Source organism: Rhamphochromis sp. 'chilingali' (assembly GCF_963969265.1).
Source record: "Rhamphochromis sp. 'chilingali' genome assembly, chromosome: 12".
NCBI lineage: Eukaryota > Metazoa > Chordata > Actinopteri > Cichliformes > Cichlidae > Rhamphochromis > Rhamphochromis sp. 'chilingali'.
The window spans coordinates 11436463-11462374 of NC_137939.1; the positions used below are offsets into that span (position 1 = coordinate 11436463).

Consider the following 25912-nt stretch of genomic DNA (forward strand, 5'->3'; position numbering starts at 1 on the left):
AACCTAACCTGTCAAAGCTTTGTCCCAGATCTCTAACACATCCATATTAGTGGAAATATAACACCTTTATCCCAAATTTAAACTTAACCGGTCTGTTTGCCCTTCACATTTTTATTGGATGTGGGAAGTTTAACTTCAGCAGTGACCTTCTCTCAGGTCTGTCATCCGACTTGTTGACAGTAAAGACAAGAAGAAAAAAGAAGGCAAAAGTTTCAAAAACACTTCTTGGCAAATTTTGTTAAGTTCAGTCTCCAGAAGCCGTGTGCTGTTAGCAAAATTACACGGACCTTTAAATTGTCATTTAAATTGTCCGCATAATCATGTTACCCCTGTTGTAATGATAAGAAAAATTAAAAACAGGAATGCTTCATTAATTAGTTGTAACCTAATTTTTTATTTAATGAAATTTTAATTTGAATACAGTTTTTATTTTAACTTAAATCCAGACCTCAAAGCGTTAATGATTTTGGTTTTCACTGATCATTGTTACATACGTTTGTTCTCAAACTCCATAATCGTGTCATATACGAAGCGTGAAAGAGATGAGTGCAGGTATTGCGGCAGGTATCCTTCCAATGAGAGTTTTTCACAATCTTCCTGTGTCTACTCTCTCTTCCACATGAGTATGTACTATCTCTCCAATTAGATAAAAAAGACTCAGGCTGTCCTTGAAGCATCAACATAGTCAAATAGAAGATGCAAAATCAGATGAATGGGTCATCAAGATCCAAACAGAATCCAATGACTCACAGTCCTTCAGACCTTGCCAAACAGAGGCTCGTACTTAAAAGGATTTATCCGAGGGTTACTCATAAAGTGAAGTCTGACCTTCATCAAAATCACAGACAAATGCAAACCATGTAAACTAATAAATATTAACAGCAGTTGTACTTAATATGTCTTTATCGAACACACAAGTAACTCACTGTCCATGCTAGAAAAATAATGTGAGCCTATTTTTCCTAGCAGTTGTTTTTTAAAGCTACTTGGAGTCAGGTGATCCAGGGAACAAGCTGAGACGTGATAGAGGCTCTGTCTTTAGCAATCATTGAGGTAATCGATTACCAAAGCAGTCACTGAACTGGGTCATCTGGGGAAACCCAGTGCACCAAGTCACCAGTCAACCATTCGCTCTCACATTTACATCTATGACCAGCACTAATTAACAGGACACACACGTCCACATCTGTGGAGATGACGTATGAATTGCACAAAAAGAGGCCCCAGCCAACGAGGAGGATGGCGCCAACCACTGCACCATCCCTACAGTGTCTTCAGTATCATGTACAATTAGTGGTGGCTGTAATTGTATTGTACCAGCAAAACCAGATTCGGCAAGGGCAACAAACTACTTCGACCAGTTTGGGATGAAGGGAAAGTGAGGAGCTGGAAAAAGAGCAAAGAGACAGAAAACAAATAGAAGCACTTGATAGGCTGGTGTGACCAGTAACTGCAAACCAGGAACAGGTAGTTCCAGAACTGGAGCTACCTGCAGAGCTGTGGAAGAGAGGGTAACGAGAAACAAAACGGGGGAAGAGAGAGAGAGAAAAAAAAATCATTGTTTCATTGCAACTAAATGTCAGATTTAGAGCAACCTGTTACTAGAAGACTCTCTGCTGAATGTCACCTTTCTTCACGTCCTTGAGTTCATTGTAAAATTCCACTAACCCTGCTCAACTTAATGTTCAACTCATCCTTACACTTCCACCAAATGCTAGAAACTGCAGTCAAAGTATCAGAACTGCAAATTAGGTAAACATGACTCGGTTCTTGGAGAAGTTCTTGTTCTAGGATGCCCTCTGGACCCAGTGGAGGTGGTGAGTGACAGGAGAACGGCGGCTAAGCTGTCATCACTGTTGGACAACATCTCCCACCCCATGCAGCAGACTGTGACAGCACTGAGCAGCTCCTTCAGTGGGAGACTGCGGCACCCACGGTGTGGGACGGAGAGATTTCGCAGGTCTTTCCTCCCCACTGCTGTCAGACTCCACAATAAAGACTTTAACTGATCAAACACACACATCCACACATGTGCCATAACACTAAGTGCAATAATCTTTTCTGGCATCGTTGTATTTTTACTCAGTTGTATATAGCATTTGTATTCTATTTTTATCTTATTGTATATTTTATTCTATTTTATTCTACTGTATATAGTATTTTATTTTATTCTATTCTGTACAGCTGTGTACTGTATTTATTCTTATTGTATTCTAATTTTTGCTTCATAACTTTTGCACTGTCCACTTCCTGCTGTGACAAAACAAATTTCCCACGTGTGGGACTAATAAAGGTTATCTTATCTTATCTTATCTTAAGAAACCCTCGGGAGAGCCTGATCATCAGGTTTGCACAAATTCCAGGAGAGATTTTGCCCCACTCATCTCTACAGAAACTCTCAAAATCAAAAGTGCCACCAAAAAAAGTTTTTTTGGTGGCACTTGGTAACTCTGAAGTTTCAGCTCCACAGATTTTCTATAGGGCTTTAACTTTGTGTAATGTTTTGGGTCACTGATATGCTGGACATGGCAGCTTCAGTGTTCTGATTGAGGAAAGGTGGCTCTTGTCCAAGATTTTACAATACATGACAACGTCCGTTAACCCCTCAATGCTGTGTAGCTGTCCTGTAACCTTAGCAGAAAAACAGCCCCCAAATAAAATGTTGCCACCTCCATGCTTGACTGTGGGGATGGTCGAGATGATGCCAGAAAACCCCTTTTTTTTAACCTTGTGCTGACCAAAGGACTTTCTTCCAGCCTTCTCAGAATCATTTGCAGGTCCTTGAAACGAGCTTTACAGTCCACTCCCACTCCAGCCTTGTGGAGGTCTACAAGCTTGCTGCTTATGTCCTTTGACAGATCTTTGGCCTGGGAGAAATTGTTTCTGTGGACAAGTGTTTTTTTATGCGTGGATCAGATGGGCACAGAGCCAATCAGTGGGATCCAGGGGATCAAGTACTTTTTGTTTTGTTTGTTTTACTTTTCTGGATATTTGGTTGAGAGTCTGTCTCTCTCCATTAAAACAAAACTACCATAAACATTAGGGACAGTTTGTTTCTTTATAAGTAATCGAACTTAAAGAAATGCACAGGGAGCCACTGGAGACAAACGCTGGGGACTGGAGTGACGTCATGCAGTCTGGTAAAACATTAAGACGCCTATGTGCTGCTTTCTGAACTAGATGAAGGACAGAGATTCATGGAAATTTCTCGACAGGAAAGTGGAAAACGAAATTCATGCAAGCTGTAGATGCGAACATTTACAAATCCAGTAGGAGGCACATCTGAGAATCCTCAGTGTTAATTAAAAATAATCATGTCACTTACCGCCAACACTGTGCACATATTCCTACTAAAATGAAACAGCAGGAGATTCTGACCTTGGAGGCATGGCCATAGAGGTTGAGACTATCATATTCATTGTTTGAGTAACTGTCAGTTCAAGAGGACAGACAGTCAACATTGTGTCATTTTATGGCCTGTCTGCACAAACACATTCCCTTCTCACGTGTATCATTTCCCTGCCATCTATCGTGCAACATCATTCACTATAGAATTACACTCTCACTAAATCTTTGGCATGTTTATTATTTGGCCCAATACATGGATTCCAGGAAAGGGAATTAAACAAAAACAACAAAGAAAACATCTGATTGTACACCTTCTCCTTCGTCAAAGGCCGCTCTGCTTAGTGCCCAAGAAATGACTTTGCTGATACGATAGAGCAGTATTTGTGCTTGGGTTACTAAATAACTGAGTCAGTTAGGAAGCTGTTATTGCAGAGACATATTATTGCTAATGGCCAACAGCCATTAGTCATTTCCATAAGATGTAATGAGTAATCAAATAAAACACCCAACACACATCCTTCAAGTCATATAAATGAGCAGTAGCCTCTTCACGGTGGATGCCGTTGTTACTTTTGTGTTTATATCCTGTTAGAGGTGCTGATTGAATATCCTGACAGTCTTTCAAATACAGATTTGAAGAGAAGTCTTTCTAATCTCTGAGCTCTGACCTCCTTAATGGCGATCTCGCCCTCTGAGATCAAACATGATGTCATTTTTGTTTTCTTTTCTTAATGAAGTGTAGCTCGGAAAGTTTTGGAAAATGTATCAGGCTGAATTATAACGGCTTGTAATGTTGACCAGCAGCACTGCAAGTGGAGCGAGAGCCTGTTCGCATATGCAGCGGTGCTCTGGCGGGAAGATATTCCTCTATCACCACCTGTCGCCTTATCAGTGGCTACATGGAAATGAGACATGTATATGTATTGTGTATCTTAAGCACACTGGTTGTGTTAAAAAAAAAAAAAAAAAAAAAGGCAGTTTCAGTCTGTTTGCATTTATTTATTCTCTGAAAAAGTCAATCCTAAAGGTTTTTGTTTTAAGGGCACAGATTTGAGTGCTGTTGACAAGAAAATGAATGTTGCAGTCACGTCAATAATATATCAGATTGAGTGTGATTAGTGTGCTGTAGGTTATAGGTGTTTGTTTTATGTGTGGAGAGACAGTGAGCACAGGCAGAAAGAGGCATGAAAGAACATAAAAAGACAGGCCAGTAATGTGTACTACTCTCCTTGAAGTTGTGAGGCGTCTTCCTCCTCCCCTTCCTCCTCCTCCCTCCCCGCCTCAAGGCCAAAACTCTGTTGAGGCCATTTACATAGAGGGCTAAAAAGGGGAGCTGACAGAGCCTGACAGGTGACACTGAGGAGGGACAACTCAGAGCTGACTCTCACACAGCGAGCCATTACTCAGCCTCTGAACACGCACCCACTCGAACAAACACCACGGAGGAGGACCTCAACCTGAGCAGAGGCACAATTAACACCCCAAACTCCCTGGTGTGAATTTGGAAGTCAGTTGAATTTGACAGAGAAAAATGCTTTGCCAAGTTCTGAGGGAGTGAGCTGAGCTCGGCCCAACCGCGATCAAGACAGGAGCACATCTTAATCATCTAACAGGTAAACTGAACTTTTGTTCTTCATGCTGTTTTGAGGCAATTTTTTAAACAGTTTGTAGCTCACTGATGTTAAACTAAAAGGCTTTAAATGCTGCACTTTAGTGTTTGCACCCATATTTGATTATTTATTATTACCCGTTAAATTGAACAAAATCACACTCCAGGCTGTCTTTGACAAATGAGGCTGTTTTATCTCATCTCCATACTGCTGAGATGCAAAGAGTGGTACCGTCACAACACATGTTCATGATCTCCTGCTGCAGCAGCCACATTTCACCAGTGGCTATCTGTGTATTCAGTTTATCAGATGTCTGCACTACTGCTTCCTGCATTGTCCTTTGCGCGTACACATGCTACCTGCTGAACAGATCTGTTTTTGCCTCGACCTAATCTCACGATCAGTTAAACCGTCTCGAGCCGCCCCTAGTTCAAACTGTCGGCAGGTCGAGTTACATTTACCTTTCAAATGGAGAACAGGTAGTGCGACACTAGAGATGGCAGTTGAGCCTGACACAAAGAAGCGAGGTGGGTGGGTGGGAGGGGGATGGGATAGTAATACACAAATAAGTTGTAAAAGAATTGTGTCAGTGGGATGGGTGAGGAGAAAAAAACATGTGACTCTGTCCTATTACTGCGTATTGCTCGAGCCGTGTGCTAGGGCAGTCTACTAATACTTAAACAGAGCCCACAGGGGCTAATGATAAACTCTGAAGTATTACAATCTTTACACATTAACAGTAGAATATTTACAGGAAATTTCCAGAAGCAATCCCACAGATTCAACTACCAAAACAAGAACAAGAACAACCAAACAAACACAATGTCCCTGTGAGCAGATGTTTCTTTCTAAATGAAGTAAATTTGTAAGGTCAGAGAGTCAGACTATAATCTGTGAAGTGTCCTCAGTGCATTCCTTCTGACCAGCCACCAGACTGAAACCTGTAAAAGTTTAACAAGTTTGTTACCAGATTAACAGACATGGAAACAGAGCAGGAGATGTCACATCCAGCCAATCAGTTTAAATTTAGCTACTTTATTACTGTAGATGCAGGGAGCTTGCGTGGGATCATCAAACGACTTTTCCTCTTTTCGTAAGACCTTGACCTGGCTCAGTGTGCCTTTAAAACACATGAAATACAATAATTAGCCACATATGAACCTTTAAGTAGGTGTTTAAATATTTGCTAAATCCTTACAATGTTCAACGTTTGCTTGTTTTGCGTAAGTGTCATTTTGTGGTTAATCAGCGTTGGTAATATTGAAATGAACTGAATTTTCAGTGTGCTGCATCAGACACTAGTCACTGGGAGTGTTATCTGGAGGTCTTCTACCTCGTACTGCAGTGCCACGGGCGTCCAGTAAAGGGGCACGCCCGACAACTAAACCGCAATTTGAAAGAGAGTGTAATTGATTCAGAATCCGCGGTTAAAGGAGTCTTTAAACTGATAAGACTGGTGTAATTATACCGAGAAATCTGTCCTCATCCTACTGAAGCATTCAGCAGACATGTGGAGGGAGAGAGCTCCCTGTGCAGGAATGTGAAGGGCAGATGGAATGATTAGGTGGAGAACAAGCAGGGACTTTGTGTAGATGGGAGAACTGGGACAAGACCGGCCCTCGGGGCACAGAGAGGAGAACACCTGTGCTGACATCGTTCATCCCTAATCCACAAACACACAGAAACCCTCAAAATGACTGACTTTTAATACCAAAACTACAACATTAGGGTTCTTTCCTAGGAAGATATATAAAGCTTTGAGTTTGAATGGAATAGGGACTTTTATTGTGGATTCATTTTGAGACTCTCCCATTTTTCACACATCAATGAATCGGTTAATATTTCCAGAAGAGTAAAGAAATAATCCATTCGGCTGTTTTAGAGGGTGTTCATCAGATGTTTTAATAAAATATAAAAGAAAGTACAAGATAAAACACAAAAATACAAAAAAAGACAGGTAAAGGATCCAAACAAATTCTATGAGTCACTATTCAGCAGGCAGTTAGACGTGATGTAAAAAAAGGTGACGAAGTTAAAACTTGAAGGAGACAGTATCTGTCGTAAAAGCCAACCAAAATAAGCTCAGCGTGGTGCATGTGAGCTGTGATGACAGGACGTTTTTTAAGAGGAAGTACAAACCAAAAGAAGGCTCTCTGTGTGGAGGCTCTCCAGCCTTCAGTGAAGCCGCTTTATTCCCACCAGTTTTAAACAATTATATCAAAACTGGTTAGATAATGTAGATTCTTTTAATATTCACTGCAGCTGATGAGAGATGCTGTATAATACACTGAACAGTCTTGTAGAGACCCAAGAACAGGAATGGATTCCCAAAACAATCAGGGTGACTCTCAACACGAGTCCTCACGCTTTACATTTCCACAATGAAGACATTCACCCAGCGTGAAAATCTGATAACCCCGTAGGTGTTGACCAGGATGTTCAACAAACAGCGTTCAACAAATAACAAAAAAAGAGATCCTTGGCTTTCATTGCTTACTGAAGACTGACTCATTCACTCCCTCTACATTACAACACTAAACTACACAGTGCGCATCCAGCAGCCGTTAATAAGTTCTATGATTTATAGCAGAACTAAAGGTCTTTGGCTTTTCTTTTTTGAGGCCTGATCAAAATGTTGTCATGACTGGCGCTGTACCTGCAGCACTGCCCACACTGTGTAGGGGCTGGAGGGCTTCTTTTCATTTTGTGGTCACTTAACTGATTTATATCTTTGTGCATGCTGCCTTATCACACAGCATATTTGACCCGTTATGCATCGTTCCCGAAATACTCCTTGACAGGATAAAAACTTTAAACTTTGTAATATTATCAGTGTACCAAGTGAGGCTAAGAACACTAAGGATTTATCCAGTATGACTGGATAAATCCTGCCTTGGCTAGGCATGACTGTAAACTGTTGCAATTTCTACGGCATTTTTAAGAACTCTGAATACTAATCTGTGCATTTCACTCCAGCAGGGACTTCAGGACAGACCAAGGCAACAGCCTGAGAGCCCAAAAGGAGAGTTGACAAAGGACGTCAAAGACCTCTAAAGATGGAAGATACCCAGCAGGTTTGGCACGTGACGATACCCTCCCAGGAAGACGCTGGAGAGCTGCAAAAGAAGGTGTCAGTGGCAAACCAGCCCGAGTGCTCCATCTGCTACAACACCTACGACAATGTCTTCAAAACACCCAAGCAGCTGCAGTGCACCCACACCTTCTGCTTGGAGTGCCTTTCCCGCCTCAATGCGCTGTCCAACCACAACAACAAAAACCCCACCTTAGACATCCGTTGCCCCATCTGCCGGCAGGCCACTATTTTGCCAAAGGAAGGACCCCCAGCCCTAGCCACCAGCCGCGAGGTCCTCTGCGAGCTGCCCAGCCACCAGCAGCAGGAGGAGCCGGTGTGGCTGGAGGGGGAGAGGCTGTGCTACAAGAGCAGGCAGAATCATAATAGCTCAGGGGACCCTGAAAGTCCTACGGCCTTCTGCGTCTGCATTGACATTGGGTCCTCCAAGATGGACACTGCTCCCGAGCTTCCACAGCGCCATCTCACTATGGTGGACAGAGTGGCTGACTGCAAGAAGATGATCCTCTTCATTCTGCTCCTTGTGCTGCTTATTGTGGTCGTTTTGTGGCCTCTGCAGTGCGTGTTCAGCACCGGGAATATGCGCTGCTTCAGCGAAAGCACCCACACGACCATCAGTACCACCCCCAACCCCAACATCACCAGTGCCATGTTCAAGAAACTGGTGGGATAAACATTGAAACTACCTGGACTTCACTTGTAAATGCTTAGAATATTGTGAATGATACATTTGTACTGTTGTGTGACATTTTAATTATTATTATTATTATTTCCAAATTGTCTTAAAAGTGTATTTTATTATTGCTACACAGAAACAGCTCCTCACATTTTCAATTTGAAAAAGAGCCGCAAAGCTTAAAGCGTCTATGTGCAAACTTTTTTAGACATTTGACTTCAGTGCCTCGCGGTGGCGGTTTAAAAAACTGCAAGCAGGCAAACAGCCTGTAAAGTAACACTGACTGCAGCCATTTTCACCAGTGACATGTTATTATGGTGTTATAGGGCAAAAGAATTCTTGACATAGCTTGTTTTGTTTTTTTTACGTTATAATGAGATGAAATTTCTTGTTCACACAGACAACCATAAACTGTAGATAAAGGATGGACTAGCTTCAGTCTGTAAAGTGAAGCCAACATGGATGCGCCTTAGCCAGCAGGGAGAACTACGTACTTCTCACCTGATTTATTACCTCATTTTTCTAAAGTGGGTGGGTCTTGTCATATCACAGCCACTCATTATGTATATTTAAAACAATAAAAAATAAAACTAAAGGCTTCAATGGTAGACCATGAACCAGCAGCTATGTCCATCTTTTACAGTCTGTGGACACGACTGATTTACAAATAACACCACACAGTGAAGCGAGACCAGCTTCATCTGTGTTTGTTTAGCGGCACAGAGAAGATGAAGAATCTCAGCACTTTAATCTGCACTTGTATTTTGAAATTAGACATGATTTTTGCTTTCTAGCAGGCTCAATGGACTGGAGCGCAGCTGGGTTAATTTATTGTGTCTACTTGTACACAACCAGGAAAGCTCAGAGACACTGGCACATGAAAGTTGAACTTTGCTTTGCAAATGTCCGTCTGGCAGCACGAAGAAGTGTTCCCAGTATGTCAATGAAAAACTATGTGTAAAGTGTGTTTTCTTAAGACCTTTTCTACAAACTTTAAATAAAAAAAACAAACAAAAACTCAGATTATGATTCTGGAAAATAAATCATTTGAACAAAGTTGAATCACAAATTAAGTTTCTAAAGCCTCAAACAGACACAAAGCTACTCACACCCTTTTATGCTAATTAAAACAAAGCGTAATCTCATTATCAAGTTAAAAAACAAACCATGCCCTATGTAACCATTAAACCGTCACCATAAAAGCCAGCTCCTCCTTTGTCTGGACAGGAAGCCGTCTTTATTTCTTCCTGGATTCTGTGTGACATGACGGAAAAAGTTGGGTTGTGGGGGCTTTCCAGAGCTCACACGTGGCATATGGATGATAAGAGCATTATGTTGATTCGAGCTTCATTTAGAGGAAGCCATAAAAGGAGAATTTCCTCAAGTACCAGCTGAAGCTGCTGGTAAATGTGGTTAAACAATAAATCCAGGCGAAAGAGAAAGGTGCTGAATCACGGCCTCGAAGCAGTTTCCCCTAAATAGAAAAAGGAAGTCAAAATAAATACTTCTTAATAAGTTCTTGTTAGTTGGAAATAAACTTCTCTACATTTAAATTGATCATTTCCTATAAAGAAGCCTTTTATAAATGCCTGCCTCCAATAAAGCAGATTTGAACGGCCAATTTTCTTGTGACAGGCAGCAAAAGAAAACTAGCTTGTTGAAATTCAGCTAGGAAAGCACTAATTTCACACTCATCGCCTGTTTTATTTGCTCTGGAGTTCTAAAGCATATTTTCTTTAAGCCACTTCAACCATGAAACACTGGTGTTTTTTCAGTCTTTCCTGCCTTGCTTTTAGTACGAGCAGGTTGGTGATCAGTACCGTGCTGTAAAGCTTTTACCAAATGAAATGACAAATGGAGTGACTAAGCATAGAAAGGTATGAGCTTGTCATTAGCACAGCCCATGATTCAGTAGCTTGTAGAACCACCTTTAGCAGCAATAAAAGTTAAAGTAATGATTTTCTGTAAGACTTTATCAAACTCTCACATCACTGTGGAGGATTTTTAGCCCACTCTCTTCTTTACAACATTGCTTCACTTCATTGAGATTTGCGGGCATTCGTTTAGGTACAGCATAAATGTTCCACCCAAAGATGAGGTCTGAACTCTGACGGGTAATTGTAGCACGATGATTCTTTTCTTTTTCAGACAGTCTGTAGCAGATTTGCTACAGTGGGATCATTCTCCTTTTGCATGACCCAGTTTGAGCAAAGCTTTAGCTGTCAGACAGATGGCGTCATATTTGACTTGAATACTTTGGTATACAGAGAAATTCATAGTTGACTCAAAGACTGCAAGGAGCCAAAGTCCTGTGGTTGCAAAACCCAGATTATCACCTCTCCACCACCATGGTTGACAGCTGGTGTGAGGTGTTTGTGCTCATGGGCTGTGTTTTTGTTAAACATAGCACTGTGCATTAAACATCTTCACTTTGGTCTCATATGTCCTGTTCCTGAAGTCTTGTGGTTTGCTAAGATCCAGCTTTGCAAACCTAAACTACTGTACTGTGCACAGGAGAAAGGAGGCCTTCTCCCAGCAACTTTTTCATAGTTCCAAAGTTTTGTGCTATCATAAACTTTAACATCAACTCAGGCCTGAAACGTAGCGCTCATGTCTTTGGTCGTGGTTTCTCTTAGAACTGCATGGTTTGACCTCAGTCTGAATTTGCTCAAACGTCCACTCCAAGACAGACTGGCACCTGTCCCAAATGTTTTTTCCACTTATAAATAATCCCAGTCTGGAACGTTGGAAGTTTGAGTTTTTGGAAGTAGCTACATATTCCTTCCCAACAGCAGTTGCTTCTTTCCTTTATGCAGAGATGCTCACATTTCTGGATAATCAGTAAATCAAATGCCTTTGATTAGCAGCACCTAGCTGCTACATTACCCTTAGTTTTTCCACACACTGCTGCACTTTGGCTTATTTTTGTAAATAATTAAGCAGCTGTAATGAGTCTCACACACTCACACCTGAGACTGTATTTAAATGATATGAAGACCTTGGTAAAGACCCGATTATTTTTATGAAACGTACCGATATGACGTGACTGTAGAATGAAAGATTCTCTCTCCTTTGAAGTAAGAAACTAAAAGAACATAAAATCAAATGAAAACATTTAACCTTATATAGTGCCATCATAGATTTTTATTAAACTATGATAAATCATTTTGTTGCTCTGACAGATCATCGTGTCAGCCGTTGTAGTCTATACAGCAAAAAACAAGGCGTCTGGGTGGAGCCAGTGCAAGAAAAAGAGCAAAAGGGAAAAGCTTCCACTGAACGACACTACTCATTTCGGGTTTACTGCAATCAGAGGAACAGGGGGATGAAAAAACAAAAACTAACAAAACAAACAAACAAACAAAAAACCTCCGAAATGCACACACATTGAACTCATGTTCAAGTAAGTGTAAGATGACGAGCAGAGTGAAAATACCACATTACTTCTGCAAAGCTCTGTGTGCGCTGGTACAACTCAGAGCCTGAATTTTATCATTGGTAAAATTACAGATTTACAAAAAAGTCAAGGTACAAAAAAAGCAAGAACAAATAAAAATCAAAAACTATACAATCTGAAACAAAAAACAAAAGATAAACACTGATGGCAAAAATTTAGTGCACTACAAAAAAAAACAAAAAAGCTGACGAACATCCACACAGCCTGAGGTTCAGCAGTTTCACACTTTCAAGTACTGATGTTTCACCAAATCATAAACACAATCTGACCAATAGAGGCAGAAGAAAAATACAAGAAAGAAAGAAAAAAATTATCCCAGCGCAGGACGAAGAAAACAAACCAACAAGTCTCATTCATTGGACATAAATCACAGTTCATGAAGAGAAAAACAAAAACAGGAGGATTCACACGCCATCAGTGCTCGAATTCAAGGGACGAACAAGTGGTGCAGCATTTTCTTCACCCACAGACGTCCTGTGGGCCTTCACCGACATTCATGTAAAACAGAGCTTTTATTCACATAAGAGTCAACCATTTAAAGAAAGAAGAACTTGATTGTGCTTGGCTGCATCATAAATTGTGTTCATTTCAAAAATAACATTAAATCACAAGCTGCACCTGCGGGAGTCCAGCTGTAAAGACGAACGGTGTGAACGAGTGCCACGCAGTCACGCTTTTATTTTGATGCTTGAATAGGAAAAAAGTGGACTGAACATATTACCAAGGGTACGTTCCACCGGTCAGACATTCAGTAGTTTGTTGGGGGTTTTTTTATATAAAAAAAAAGAAAAGAAAAAAAAGGGGGGGGTTTTCAGGACATTGAGTGACTACGGTTTAAACCATCTAGGACAGACTTCCAACATTTCTACGCTTCTATTTGCACAGGATATTTTGGTGCTGCTTCTTGAGGCTAAAAGTAGCCAACAAGCTGCTGCACAGCCCTTTGCACAGCGGCACCGCTGTCTTCCTTATCACATCAGTGACGTCAGCTTACTCTCTCTGCTATCATCAAGCCTGGATTACGGCCATCTTCTAAATTACTTTTTGGAGACAAATCTATTCTTCAATCTCGGGGTGATTACAGTGGGCCAGATGGCCATCTGCCTCACTGTAATCGCCCCCCTTTCCCTTGTCTCCTTGTGACAATCTACCCCCTGACAGATGTTGAACAGCATCAGACCCGCTGATTAACAAGGACGACCAGTCAAACTAAGCTGCGAGACGGCGGTCGGCTGAGCACGACTCCGACCGTCCATTCAGGAATCCTTTCCACCCAGTTTTCTGTCAAATATGGACTTCAAATATCTAAGAATGATTTCTTACACCACAGCGCATCTTTATAAATATATATTTAAATAAACATCAAAACATAACCATTATACCAACATCAGTAAAAGAAAAAAAAAAATGACTTCATGGACAGAACAGCCCTAGTTTTCATGAATGACTGTTCTTTAACTGGAGGTCATGTTCACGTTCATAGACAGTCGGGGCAGACGGGTTTTGTCCCGACAGCGAAAACAAATCACCTCCAAAATTGTCAAAGAACAGTGGATTGCATTTGCAGCTAGTGAGATTATATATAACTCCTTCACAATACAAAACTTTGATAATCAGTCATATCTAAATAAAATTTATTCACTTTCACAACTTAAAAAGACAACTTCATTAAAGATTCAAAGGAGGGAGGGGACTTGCTTGCCCGTCTTGTGACTGGGGTCATGAAGCAGGTTATGCAACTGCCCTTGCCATCACTCAGCGGCCACATTAATAACCACCACAGCTGGACAGACAGAACACAGCAAAAACGGTCTTAGAATCCAATTTAGATGACAAGCAGCCAAGACTGAGAAAGAGATAACCGAGTGAGTCGGGGCAGCGTGCGGACAAACGGCTTAGTTTTGACCTCTTCCCTTAGTCCCACACAGCTACGTTCACTTGAGGCCAGGCCGGGCTCCACATTTAATATCTGTCACCCTAAGAGAAAACTGTTTTTCGCCCTCATGTAGACTTGCAGAGTAACAGTGGGTTTGGGTTGGCTAGATTACAGACACATCCTGTGACAAGGCACTTGTGCTGGTTAAGAAAGGGAGAAGCATTAGCACAGGAGGGAAGAAAAAGGGCAAGTGGAAGTGGGGGGCCTGAGTAAGAGCACTATGCTGTGGACTCCACAGAAGTCCGGACAGACAGAAGTCCAGCAGGACGGTGGCAGCAGACACATCAGCCCGCCACTTTCGGTCCACGCCAAGATCCAGCGATGTGGAGTGTACCGAGTGTGGAGCCCCCCCCACCCTCCCAAGGGATTTTCAGGAGCTGAGAAAGTGAAAGAAACACAGACATGTAGACCAAGTACGGTTTGGATTTTACATTTCATGACTTGATGCTCGAATCAGATCGAAATTATAAAATAAATATAATGACGCTGTTCTCAAGCATCACTGAAGTTACACAAACATGTCCTCAGTCTTTCTGGCAGGGATCTTATTTACTCATTTATTATTAATTAGATTTTTATAACTTCACTCAGGACATTTTGATATTTAGGAATTTATTGATCCATCATGCTGCTCTTCAACATTCCCTGTTGAGTGCTGCACATCAAGCAGCAATAGGTGCAGGTTTAAGTGCACCCATTACTTACTTAATACTTTCTACATACAATCATATACGCCTCCAACCACACGCTCGTAAACACTGATGCACAGCTAAAAATTTGAAACTACCCATGAAAATTAAATCTTTTCCATATTTGTATCAAAGTTTGAGCCAAGAAAGACGGAGAGAGGCTGAGGAGAATGGTAGTTAGTCTTTTATGTTATGCATTTTAAAAAATATCTGACAGAAGTCCTCCAGAAACAACACGCCACATTCAATTAATGCATTTTAAATACATTCAACTGTAATCAATGCTGTATTCAGAATACGTTTTGTGCCTGTGACCCCAGAATCAAAGTCATGATTCATTCCCTGTAACACTGCTGGGTTCCTTGTCTTGGTGCTTATATTAGTCACCATGACAGAAAAGAATGACAGTGTGAGAACTGAGGTTCATTATAATTTGAAATTAAATTCAGTCTTTTGTTGCTCTTAAAAAAAAAAAAGAAAAAAAAAAAAAGAAGGGAGCACTGGTATTCTTTAAAGCCAACTCAGCTGCTCCTGGCTAACCTATAATTTAAAACTGAAAAAAAAATATAGGAAAAGTACCTTTCTGCTTACACACGGAAAATTAATTCAACACTGGAAGAAACAGAACTTTCCGCCATCAGCGGAAGAACACCTTGAGCTTTGATTTTAGGGGAAACATTTTCTGACACGTCAGGCTTAAGTTAGTTTTGTTTTGTTTTTTCCACCCAAAGCTACATTTACTGTTAATGGAATCCAGCACGTGAAACCAGAAATGCTTGTGGTAGTTTTCTAAACTGACTAAGGCAGAAGGAAAAGGAAACAATGAAACAAACAATGTTGGGCTTTTTTTTTCCTAGCTTAAAGGATGGATCTCTGAGAAACATGGAAATAAAAATTGACACTTACAGAGAGGCAGACAGAAGAGGAGGTCCACGGCGCCGATTTTACCTCCTGGTATTACTGCTGAAAGATGTCTGAGGGCTTTTGAAGTTTATGTTCTCGTATACGCTTGATGAATCGTCGTTTGTCAGCCTAAAAGAGAAATTAATCACTGTGAAAATGAACCCACTGTCAAACCCTGTTTAAGTCCTATGATGACATTTTTTTAACACGTGTATGCCTGATGGACTTACACAGAAGAAGAGCGTGAGGAGGTCATGTTGTGCTTGGACCTCGAGTTGGTCATCTGGGGATATTTGATATTGGAATATTCCCTCTCTGTCATCTTATTCCTCTGAAAAGTGACAAAAAATAAATTAATCTGTCATCTACTGAAATTACTCCATCTCAAACTGTAACCACATTCAGCAGTGAAAGAGCAAGTGGTAAACACGCCTAACCAGCTGACATGCTGATGATTTGCCTCTCAGCTCTAGCGTTTAAAATGTAACTGACGGACTTTATACGGCTTCACTGCTCCGTCAAAAATCTAATGTTTTAATACAGTAAAAAACACTAATATAGCCAATTACCTGCTCCTCCTCCAGTCTCTTCTGCACTGTGTCTATGTACTGCTGCACAGCCATGTAGATGAACTTATACTGAGCCTCTGTTTGCACCATGCCTGATCTCTGCTGCCGTACCCTCTGGATGGTCTTTGGGACATCGATGTCGCAGTCGAGACCTAAAACACGCAGATCCAAATGTTAGCAGAACTGAAGCACAAAGATATATATCTTTATTAAAAAGTAAAGGATTCACAATCCAGAAAGTTTCATATCTGAGCCTCATACCTTGGCGGTTAATAATGTCGATAAGGATGTCAATGACGATAATTGTGCCAGTTCTGCCGATGCCTGCACTTTAACAAGAAGAAGTTTAAGGTTAAAACCATGTGTAGCTACAATACTTGAAGAAAAGCATCAGAATCCAGGTGAAAAACAGTTATGAGAATATTTGAGTACACAAGTATAAGCTGAGGTTTCACTTGTTTTTATTTCCATTTATTGCTTTAAGGGAAAAAAAAAATCAACAATTTTCATCAACAATCCCACCATTAATGTCTGCTGATGTAGACCGTGAAGGCAATGGACAATTGTGGTGCTTTCAAAGTAGTCAGCAGAAATCAGGCCCACTGTTTACAAATGCAGATAAGCTTAAAATGTGCTGACAAACTGCTGAATTGACTGCAAAACCAGAATATGGACTGTTGAGCTGCATGAAACCAAACCCCGCTCAAACTTGACTGGTAAACAGTGCTGAGACAACCAGAAGGCTTCTGCTATCTTGGTCCTTGCTTACAGACTGTGCATAAGCACATCTCTGTTTATAGAGGCGGATTTATCTGAAGCCAGCTGACCGCTGTGTTTAAGAGTCAGGTCAGTGTTGTCCTTGTGTTTACAGTACATGTTTGGATGGGTGTGTTAAGAGAAAGAATACCACACTAAAAAAAACTGTTTAAAACATTTGGTATCAACATGTCTGCAAACGCAATAGACACAGTGTGTGTGCAAAACTGTACGTCTGAATTTTTAAAAAAAATGTTTTTTATGTTAATTAATTTGGGATATTTTTTTTCAAGACATTGCATTTATCGCAACAATGTGTGTGTTGCTTGTTTTGATATATCCATTAAAAACAGATCAAACAGCTGCCTGTTCTCTACAGACTTTTAATAGTTAGGCCCTCAAAATTACCTATTATATTTAGTTATATTCAGCGAGATTAAGAGTGTGTGTGTTTAAACCTTCATTTCTGAACGAACACCGAGCTTGGGACTTAATCGGAGGTCGACATTGATTGTGGCCGACCACATTGTGGTCACACTATATCGGCCGAATTAAAATGAAAATTAAAACTGACAAGTTGTTAACCAAACTGGCGTTCTTAACTCCAGATTATAAACCTTAATCATAGCACACCCAAGTGGCCAACTGGAAAAAAAAAAAAATTAAACAAATTCAGTTGGTGAAATTTAGGTGCTTACGATTAACCCTTACAACCACAGGAGCATTTTCAGCTGGGGCCAGCCTGATTGACATACATTGTGTAGATTTGCACTTTTAGCTCATTTCAAAGGGATTCTGCTGATCTGGTGGCTGGACAGACTGCTGAAGTCCAATGTTCTTCCTCATGTTCACAAAACCACTTTGAACTTGCTTTGTGACTAACTCTTTGTGACTATGAAAGTAAAATGAAACTTGTAAAAGGAAACAATAAATAAATATGTAAACACAAACACAGCCAGCTTTAGTTTCAACTATGAAACTATATTTAAAACTATGACCAACTCACATTAAGAGGCCAAAAGTGTATATGCCACTATACCAAGTGCAGACTTTAACCAGCAGGTAGGGTTCCCAGGTTCTTGGTATTAATGTCAAAATTTGGCCACAACTCCAAATGGATATTCATCAAACAAGCTGGGGTTTTTTTTGTTAAGTCTCAGATTTCAGTTCCTGGTTACAAGGAATTAAACCTGATGCTGAACTAAAGGTTTCTGATTCTGGGACACTTTCCAGTTGTAAGGAGCAGTCATCAATATTTTTATAGCCACTCTGAGTAAACTGTAGAAACCACCAGGAGTTCAGCACTTTCAAAAGTAGTCAAACCAGTTGCCCAGTACCGACAGTGCTATCACAGACAAGTCACTGAGATGCCAGTCGCACCATTTTGATATCAACAGACTTTCATCTTTCAGTACATCACTGGCTGATGGGATGCCTGCATATAAAAAAAAACAAAAAAAAAAAACAACCACAACAGCAGATGCTTCTAACAAAGTGCTTTATGTATGTGTATGCAGAAGAACATAACTGTTATTGTCAGTGTGAGAAACCGATCTCTTTGTTGTTGTTTTTTTATAATCCCAACCCAGAATTAGTGAAGTTGCATGAGCATCCTATAATAAAATAGTCCATTTTCTTCCTTGTCATACCTGCAGTGGACGACAATTGGCCCAGTGTGTGGAATGGTGCTCTGGGTGCGGTTGACCTCCTCTAGGAACCAGAGGACGCCTCCAGGCTCGTTGGGCACTCCGTGGTCTGGCCAGCTCAGGTACTGATAGTGCCAGATGTACCTCACAGGCTCCTTCTATAAGTGACAAATATGATGAGGTGAAGTTACCAAAAAACGATTTAAAAACAAAAACAAAAAACAAACAAACAAAAAAAACAGAACTAGCTATCGGAAAATGAAAACCAAAGGATTCCTAGAACCTAAGACATTTCCTCTCCAAATCAGCCTGATGAGACTGTGTTAATGGAAACTCACAATCAAATAACATCATAATTCTCAATAAACCAAAGTGTTGTTTGTGTTGTCACACCTTATCTGAATAGCCTACGTCGTGCTTCTGATCACATTTCTTCTGAATAAAAACTGAACTGAAACATACAGACCTATTCTGGAAACTAACTGGAACTAGACTGAAATGAAAAGAAAAAACTCAAATCAAAATTTAACCCATTTAAAGAAGAACTGTAATAAAAGTTAACAGAGGATATTCCATCTCTGTTGCTATAGCCCACCTAACATCCAGACTGTGTGTGTGTGTGTCCAAATATCACCCCTGAAATATTCAGTGTTCCTCACTGATCAAAGCAACAGCCTCTAAGCTTTCATTAATAAACACAGAAAAAAGAAAAGCAGGCACTCTGAACTTTTTGCTTATTATTGTATACACGCGCCAAACGCAGCATTAAAGATTTATTTATTTATGCATTTAGCACAAGAAAACTGAGCATGAGCACTGGATTGTGGATCTGTGAATCCACAAGTGCAAGCTTATAGTGTACAAACACAAGCATGTGCATGTGTGGTGTGAGATAATTTGTCCTCAGGTCAGTGGGTCGGCTCAGACTGGGAATAGAGCGTTCCCTACCCGGTCCAGACGTGTCACCTCCAGCTTCCTCAGGATATGGTCTTGTGCTGGCCGCTCGTCCACATTCCTCACCAGCACTTTTCCAAACTCCTTAGTGGCATGAAGGTCTGGCCAGTAACGGAAACATTTGTTCTAAATCAGAGCAAAAAGTAGGATTTAGTTTTCCATCCAGCCTAAAAGGTGACTGTTTGGCAGCAAAGGGTAACATGGATGTAGTTCTTAATATTCAACTCAAAGCTTAGATATCTATGGTTTTAAGTCTGCGGAAAGTTTTAAACATAAGCACAAATCTTGCTGTAATTGTTTTTATTTTCTTGGTTTTAAATACGTCTGACGTATGAAAGGGTTTATAATGGTGCATGCAGCATCTATTTACATGATGTACTTGATGTGTAAAGTACACAAAAATAGAAGAGCAAGTCGTGCCTGTGTGTGTAGATCTATGAATATTTTAAAGCATGCAAAAATGCCCAAGTGCCTGCTGCATTAACGTCTTTTATCAGTCAAACTGATACTGAAAAGACACAAAGTGTGCATTAAAAAAAATCAATAAATAATAAAATGAAAAATGCACTACAATGCTGGGAATGAAGCTTTTGATACTAAAAATTCCTGAAGCATGACCTTCCAACACTGTTTGATTTGCCCTCTCTAATGAAAAATACTGCTCTGACTGACGAGTATTAGACCATCGAAAGAACCCGCTCATCTCGAGCAGCTTTTCAATCAGCTTACATGTCATATCAGCCATCTTTCTCCCCTCCCCCCTAAACTTAACACACGCCATCATTGCTACTACATGACCGCACACCAATCTACAGCCATCTAATAATGCTTTACATCTGAAAAAGCTGAACAAAAATGAGTGAGAGCAAACCACCAGTATTTCATATAGGGCAATGCATAAAATGTGAGCATTTTAAATTAAATCAGAAATATGTTTTTATGTTGACAGTTTTTCTCTTCCATCCACTGAAACAGGATAAAGAAAAAAGATAACAGCAAAAGAAAAATTATATCAGGAAAAGTAAGACATTTCCATTACGTCCATTAGCTTTCCTTTAGGTATTTTGTACATGGAACTAGAGTTTCACTGCCCCACAGACCCTCTGCTAAAATATAAAGCTGCATATTTGGGGGACGCTTGCTGCAAACTGCTCACCCGTCCTCGTTCCATCTCCTTTGTGGTCATGACAATTACATGTGAATTCTCCTGATACACCATCTTCCAGAAGTCAACGACTGTGTTTTGTAGACACCCTTGGGTGGCAATGAAGACTTTCCCCTCCTCCACAAAACGTCCATCTTCATGCATACTCTATGGGTGTGAGCATGAATGAGAATTATGCAGCTATGATCACATGAAGATGAGAACCTAGCATGCTACCAGATAAATGTTCTCAAAATCCCAGGAATACTCATTATTATTACTACTACTATATTTTTTTATAATGCATTTGTTGATACACGTCTTATCTAATGCTGAACACACTCACTCTGATATAGTTGGCATTGATGTAGTCTGAACCAGGAACATCAGGATCCATTTCCCTGATTTCAACACGTGTCGTGTCGACTGAAAACACAAAGTAAAAACTATTAGTACACAACAAAAAGTCTACAGCTTTGTGAGACCACACTAGATTTTGTCCCCTCCCCAAACATAACATAAAGGCTGTGAGCCATCAAAGCAAAACTCTGCATGCTCTGCTTAGGCCTCTATGTTGTCTATTTGTGTCACTTTCCACAGGAAGTTGGAGAGGCAGGAAATGGCAGGCTGCTGTGTGACTCACAGGGGAGGATATTCTTGTATCTGTTTTTACTCTTGTTTTCTGGCTTTTGGCCTTCTTTCCGGGGATACAGCAGTTTACACTCCTGCTGCTGAAGTACCTGAAGATTGACAGCAAAACAAAGAGAAACACAGAGTTGGGGGAAGTTTCGAACAAAAGGAAATCCACAATAATGGAACTGAAATTTAAAGGAAGACAATTATATATGAGCTACTCTAGATTAAAGTTAACAGTGTAATGGGCTTTTACTACAGCAGGGGTCACTCTGGAGTGGAACAATAGGAAAACGGCAGCATTCACATTGCACAATGAAGAGGAAGCATTTCACCATACGAGTTGTTATTAACAGCACAGTTCTTTATTTATACTTCCTATTAAAATTCATTTTAGAGGCCGGCTCTGCTTTTGAAGAATAGATATGTCAAGCAATTATATCAATCTTTATTTCCTTTGCAATGATAATTAAAACCAGGTGTGCCATGAATTAGGGCTGCCACGATTAGTCGACTAGTCACGATTACGTCGACTATCAAAATCGTCGACGATTAATTTAATAGTCGACGCGTCGTTTGAAGCTTTGTAAGATCACAAAAGACGCAGGAATAAGTAGTAGGATTTAAGAGTGTAATAACGGACTGAAACAGAAGATGGCAGCACTGCATGTACAAGGATGCCAGCTGCCGTTAAACCCTGAAGAAGAAGAAGCTGTGTCCCAGAATTCATAGCGCGGCCATGCTCAGTTTCCAACAATGGCGGCAGCTAGTTAGTTTTAATGTTACTCTTATTATTCATTCTGGGTCACAAAATAAACATTTTACACATTTTCAGGCGCGAATGTAACTGTGTAAACCTCAAATACGGCCTGATATCCATTTATGAGGACATTATACTACTACTGTTATGTGGCTCTGATTTTTCATAAAAACAAAAATCAGGTTTTTCTTTGTTTATACATTTATCGGGCCCCAATATGCCCAAATATCAAAGAGAAATTAAAAATGCATGCAGTGGAAGAGTTCGGGTCTTAGGAGGTTAAACATGATATATAAGTCACTTAGAAAACTTAAAAATGTTATTGTTTGGCTTTTTTCAGTATTTTATTTGTTCCTGAGTAAATCGGTTTGGCTGAGATTAAAGTTATAGTTTTTACACAGCTGAATAAACGTCAAGCAGACAACTGATTATCAGAAGTGTGAGATGCTCGAGAATATACTCCAGTGTCCTGTTATATTTTAGATAGCAAGGAGTTTATTAAACTTCACCGAAACAATCTGCAAATTTCATTAAAATTTAATAAACTATTATCTTGTCTTTATTTTTAGTTAGCACAGACCTTAAACACTTAAAGCTGTAAGCTAATGATAGTTATATAAGAGCAGATGCTGCTGGTGCAATAAGCTGTACGTTTTACGTTCAATGGATGTTTGAAATGATTAGTCGACTAATCGCAAAAATAATCGGTGACTAGTCGACTATCAAAATAATAGTTTGTGGCAGCCCTACCATGAATACAAATCCAGGTAGACTAGTTATTATTCTTGCATCGTTTTCCTAATTTCCTTATCCAAATAACCTACACACCAAAAACCTATTTAATTCACTGGGAAGCCGAGTCTCACCACAAGCAGTTGACCAATAACGAGACAAACCTGCACGAGCACTGGGCTTATAAATATGAGATAACTAGCTACTGCACCCCGACGTAATAGAAATGGTTCACATTATTGAATTGTCAGTTGCATGAAAACGACATAACAAGAAGATGAATGCATGCCACAAGATAAGCTAAGCTTCAGCCAGTTTTATTACTCAAAGTTTAAGACAGCTGAAATACATTTAGACTTCCCATGACAGACAAAGAAATGAATAACTAAGGAAAAATAAGACCCACAGCTGTAAGTCTGCACAAATAAATGACAGATGAAAATCAACAACAAGCAGCCAAATGGGTACCATTTTTTTTATGTATTTTATATAGTATGAGTAACATGTCACATATATGAAATACGAATAAAAAAAATGAGGCTTCTTTCTTAAAACATACTGCAGTGGTTAAAAGCTGGACTCACAGGCTACAGATGGCACTCAATACGATAACATGAATCAGTTCCCCCAGTTATGTCAAGCCTATATGACTCAGCTCATCAGGTTATTAAATTGATTTTAATAGGATAGAGGATATAAATTGAATGAGTGACTCTGGTAGTGAAAGTTTAAATGGTACAGACCTCGAATTCTTCCCAGAATCCTTGTTTGGGTTTCTCAGAATTGTCTGCTACTTTGTTGAGCTCTCGTACCCGGTTTTCAATGTTGGCAGCATTTATCCTCGTGGCATTAAAAGGCTGTCATTGCCGGGTTGGGACAAGATGATTAAAGATTTGATCAGTTAACAGACCAGAAAAAAAAAAAGAAAGCTATTTTGACACAAGAAACCTTTTCACATCAACCTTAAAATTTGAACCCAACTAATGCCTTTAAAGCCTGGATGCTTTCATTTGTTCAAATGCTCCCATACCTGTTTGAGGTGTACTACAATGCCACTTTTTTCCACCATGGGGTTCTTTTTATAGTGCTCCACCAGGTCAGCCAGGGTGTCAAACCTCTCACCACCACCCACGTCGTACTTGCCGTCCTGCTGAAAACAAAAGTCGATAATTCAACAACTTCACAGCTGGCCCGAGGAGTTCTTTGAAAAAATAAATAAATCATGACCTACTTAAAAATACAAACTGCCCAGGTTAAACTAGGATGAGTAGGCATTGTAAGCCACCAATCTGAAGCCACAAACATTACCCAACATCCTCCTTACAAGATTCAGTAGATCTTAGCGGGCCTGGAATTAAATATCTGACCTGGTAGTGTATCATCACATGGGTGACCTTGGTCTTGCGATCCACATTGTCATGTTTCTCCTCATTAGTGAGAACAGAGAGGACAAAGTCTCCCGGTTTACTCTGGCTCTCCCGTACCAGAAAGCTGCCGGCTTTGCCTTTTTCCGTGAGCAGTTTTTCTGCGTCTCGACCTGAGAGGTGCCCGTGGTACCACCTGGAGAAGAGTGGGAGAACTTGAGTCTGGAAACAATGATCAGTGGCAGACTGAAAACTTAAAAGATGGCGTTATGTGAAATATGAGGCTTTCTCAAAAGTAAACCCTAGAACACCACGAGAACCAGAAATCCTGACCATGTGTTTGACTGCCAGGTTTTCATGGTACTAGACCATTATTACTGCATTTATAACTACCATTCACATGTTTTCATTTAATTCAAACAAAACTAATTACTCTCCTTTTGCTATTACTATTATTAATTTATCTTTATTTTTTTAACTACTGCGCCTAAATTCTGCCCATTTTGGATATTTTCGGTGAATATCTGAAATTAATTGTGTGGACATCACACAATAAATACAAAGTTGAGGATGTTGAGACCTTTTCAAGAACACAATGCATATTAATATTTTTGAGTTTTGGGGGGTTTGAAACATTCGTCAGGCTTTGTTTACCATCATTTTCTCCAATTAGTATAGAGACTTTAAAAGCAGTCTTTGGGTGAATGTTGTAAGGCAGAACAAGTCAAGGAAAACAAAAAACAAAAAACAAAAAAAAAACGAAAAAAAACCCCAAAAACTTGACCAACTGAGTGGGAGGACTAGTAATACGCTTCCTGTTTCAAAGGAAAAGTTCCATATTGTACCTTTGAGGCTTTAACATAATGCATGTCTATACATGTATAGTGAGCGTAGACTCCTACTCAGGAGTGAGAGTGTCTCTTATATGACTGCCGCCTCACTCACTTACTGATGTTAAGATGAAAAACTTGCATGTCTGCATTTTTTTTTTCCCTGTGGTGAGCGAGAACACGCCGGAAGCTCTGACAAGAGATGCATGTAGAATGGAAAAAAACCACATAAACCAAAACCATACATCACAAGTCGTTCTAAAACCTAAAAAAGAATCTAGATATACATATTGCAATGTGCAGATGTGCTGAAAAAGGAGAGTAAATAGCCCCGCTCAGCACAAAACTGTATTAGATTATCATTTTTGTGCAAATTATTACAGAAATATGACCACCTAGCTTTCTAAAAAGCTTCCCGTAAGTGTGTGAGTGCATGCATGGATTCCTAGCATTAATACAACAGATGCAGAGGTCTCCTGTTTCAAAGGAGGTGTGTAGGTGTGACGAAGTGCAAAGCTGCATCCAACCTGTGTACACGCTCTGAAGGATGTGTATATCTGGTGAGTATCAACAAAAAAAAACAAAAAAAAAAAAAACGAAACAAACAGCAGTATCGCCCACTTAGTTTGTTCAAAGATTTGTAACATTTAAACATGTGACTGTGAAGTGCAATTGCATAATGTTGGGGTGTGTGCAGAGTAGTGCATTAGCTCGACGTATTGCATGTGTAAACATGTTTATACACTTTTGTGTACATAATGAGTTAATGGCCGATTTGAGCCCAAATTATAATTGACATCATTATAACGAGTCA

The 25912-nt window shown here is 40.1% G+C and overlaps 2 protein-coding genes across 4 annotated transcripts in view; one reads left to right on the forward strand and one right to left on the reverse strand.

The window, feature by feature from the left end:
* Nucleotides 1-4676: 4676 nt before the first annotated feature.
* On the forward strand, nucleotides 4677-9746 carry rnf223 (ring finger protein 223). Of its 2 annotated transcripts, none has more exons than XM_080900167.1 (2): nucleotides 4677-4961; nucleotides 7935-9746. In XM_080900167.1, exon 2 carries the CDS (start codon nucleotides 8015-8017, stop codon nucleotides 8720-8722), a length of 708 nt encoding a protein of 235 aa, XP_080756293.1. In that variant the 5' UTR covers nucleotides 4677-4961; nucleotides 7935-8014; the 3' UTR covers nucleotides 8723-9746. The 2 variants fall into 2 exon arrangements, with proteins under 2 accessions (XP_080756293.1, XP_080756294.1); XM_080900168.1 differs by having other exon boundaries at nucleotides 7938-9746.
* Nucleotides 9747-11836: 2090 nt separating this feature from the next.
* ptpn11b (protein tyrosine phosphatase non-receptor type 11b) overlaps nucleotides 11837-25912 on the reverse strand; it is a 36165-nt gene continuing 22089 nt past the window's right edge. The window contains exons 4-16 of one of the 2 annotated variants that reach the window (XM_080899330.1): nucleotides 24272-24464; nucleotides 23935-24051; nucleotides 23648-23761; nucleotides 21423-21519; nucleotides 21126-21205; nucleotides 20792-20947; nucleotides 19630-19761; nucleotides 18685-18839; nucleotides 16541-16608; nucleotides 16280-16431; nucleotides 15941-16041; nucleotides 15714-15839; nucleotides 11837-14495 (exon numbers count right to left, since the gene is read on the reverse strand). In XM_080899330.1, coding sequence (XP_080755456.1) covers nucleotides 15752-15839; nucleotides 15941-16041; nucleotides 16280-16431; nucleotides 16541-16608; nucleotides 18685-18839; nucleotides 19630-19761; nucleotides 20792-20947; nucleotides 21126-21205; nucleotides 21423-21519; nucleotides 23648-23761; nucleotides 23935-24051; nucleotides 24272-24464 — 1453 coding nt within the window. In that variant the 3' untranslated portion in view covers nucleotides 11837-14495; nucleotides 15714-15751. Of the gene's footprint in view, nucleotides 14496-15713; nucleotides 15840-15940; nucleotides 16042-16279; nucleotides 16432-16540; nucleotides 16609-18684; nucleotides 18840-19629; nucleotides 19762-20791; nucleotides 20948-21125; nucleotides 21206-21422; nucleotides 21520-23647; nucleotides 23762-23934; nucleotides 24055-24271; nucleotides 24465-25912 lie in introns of both variants that reach the window. The other variant, XM_080899329.1, reaches the window with a different exon arrangement.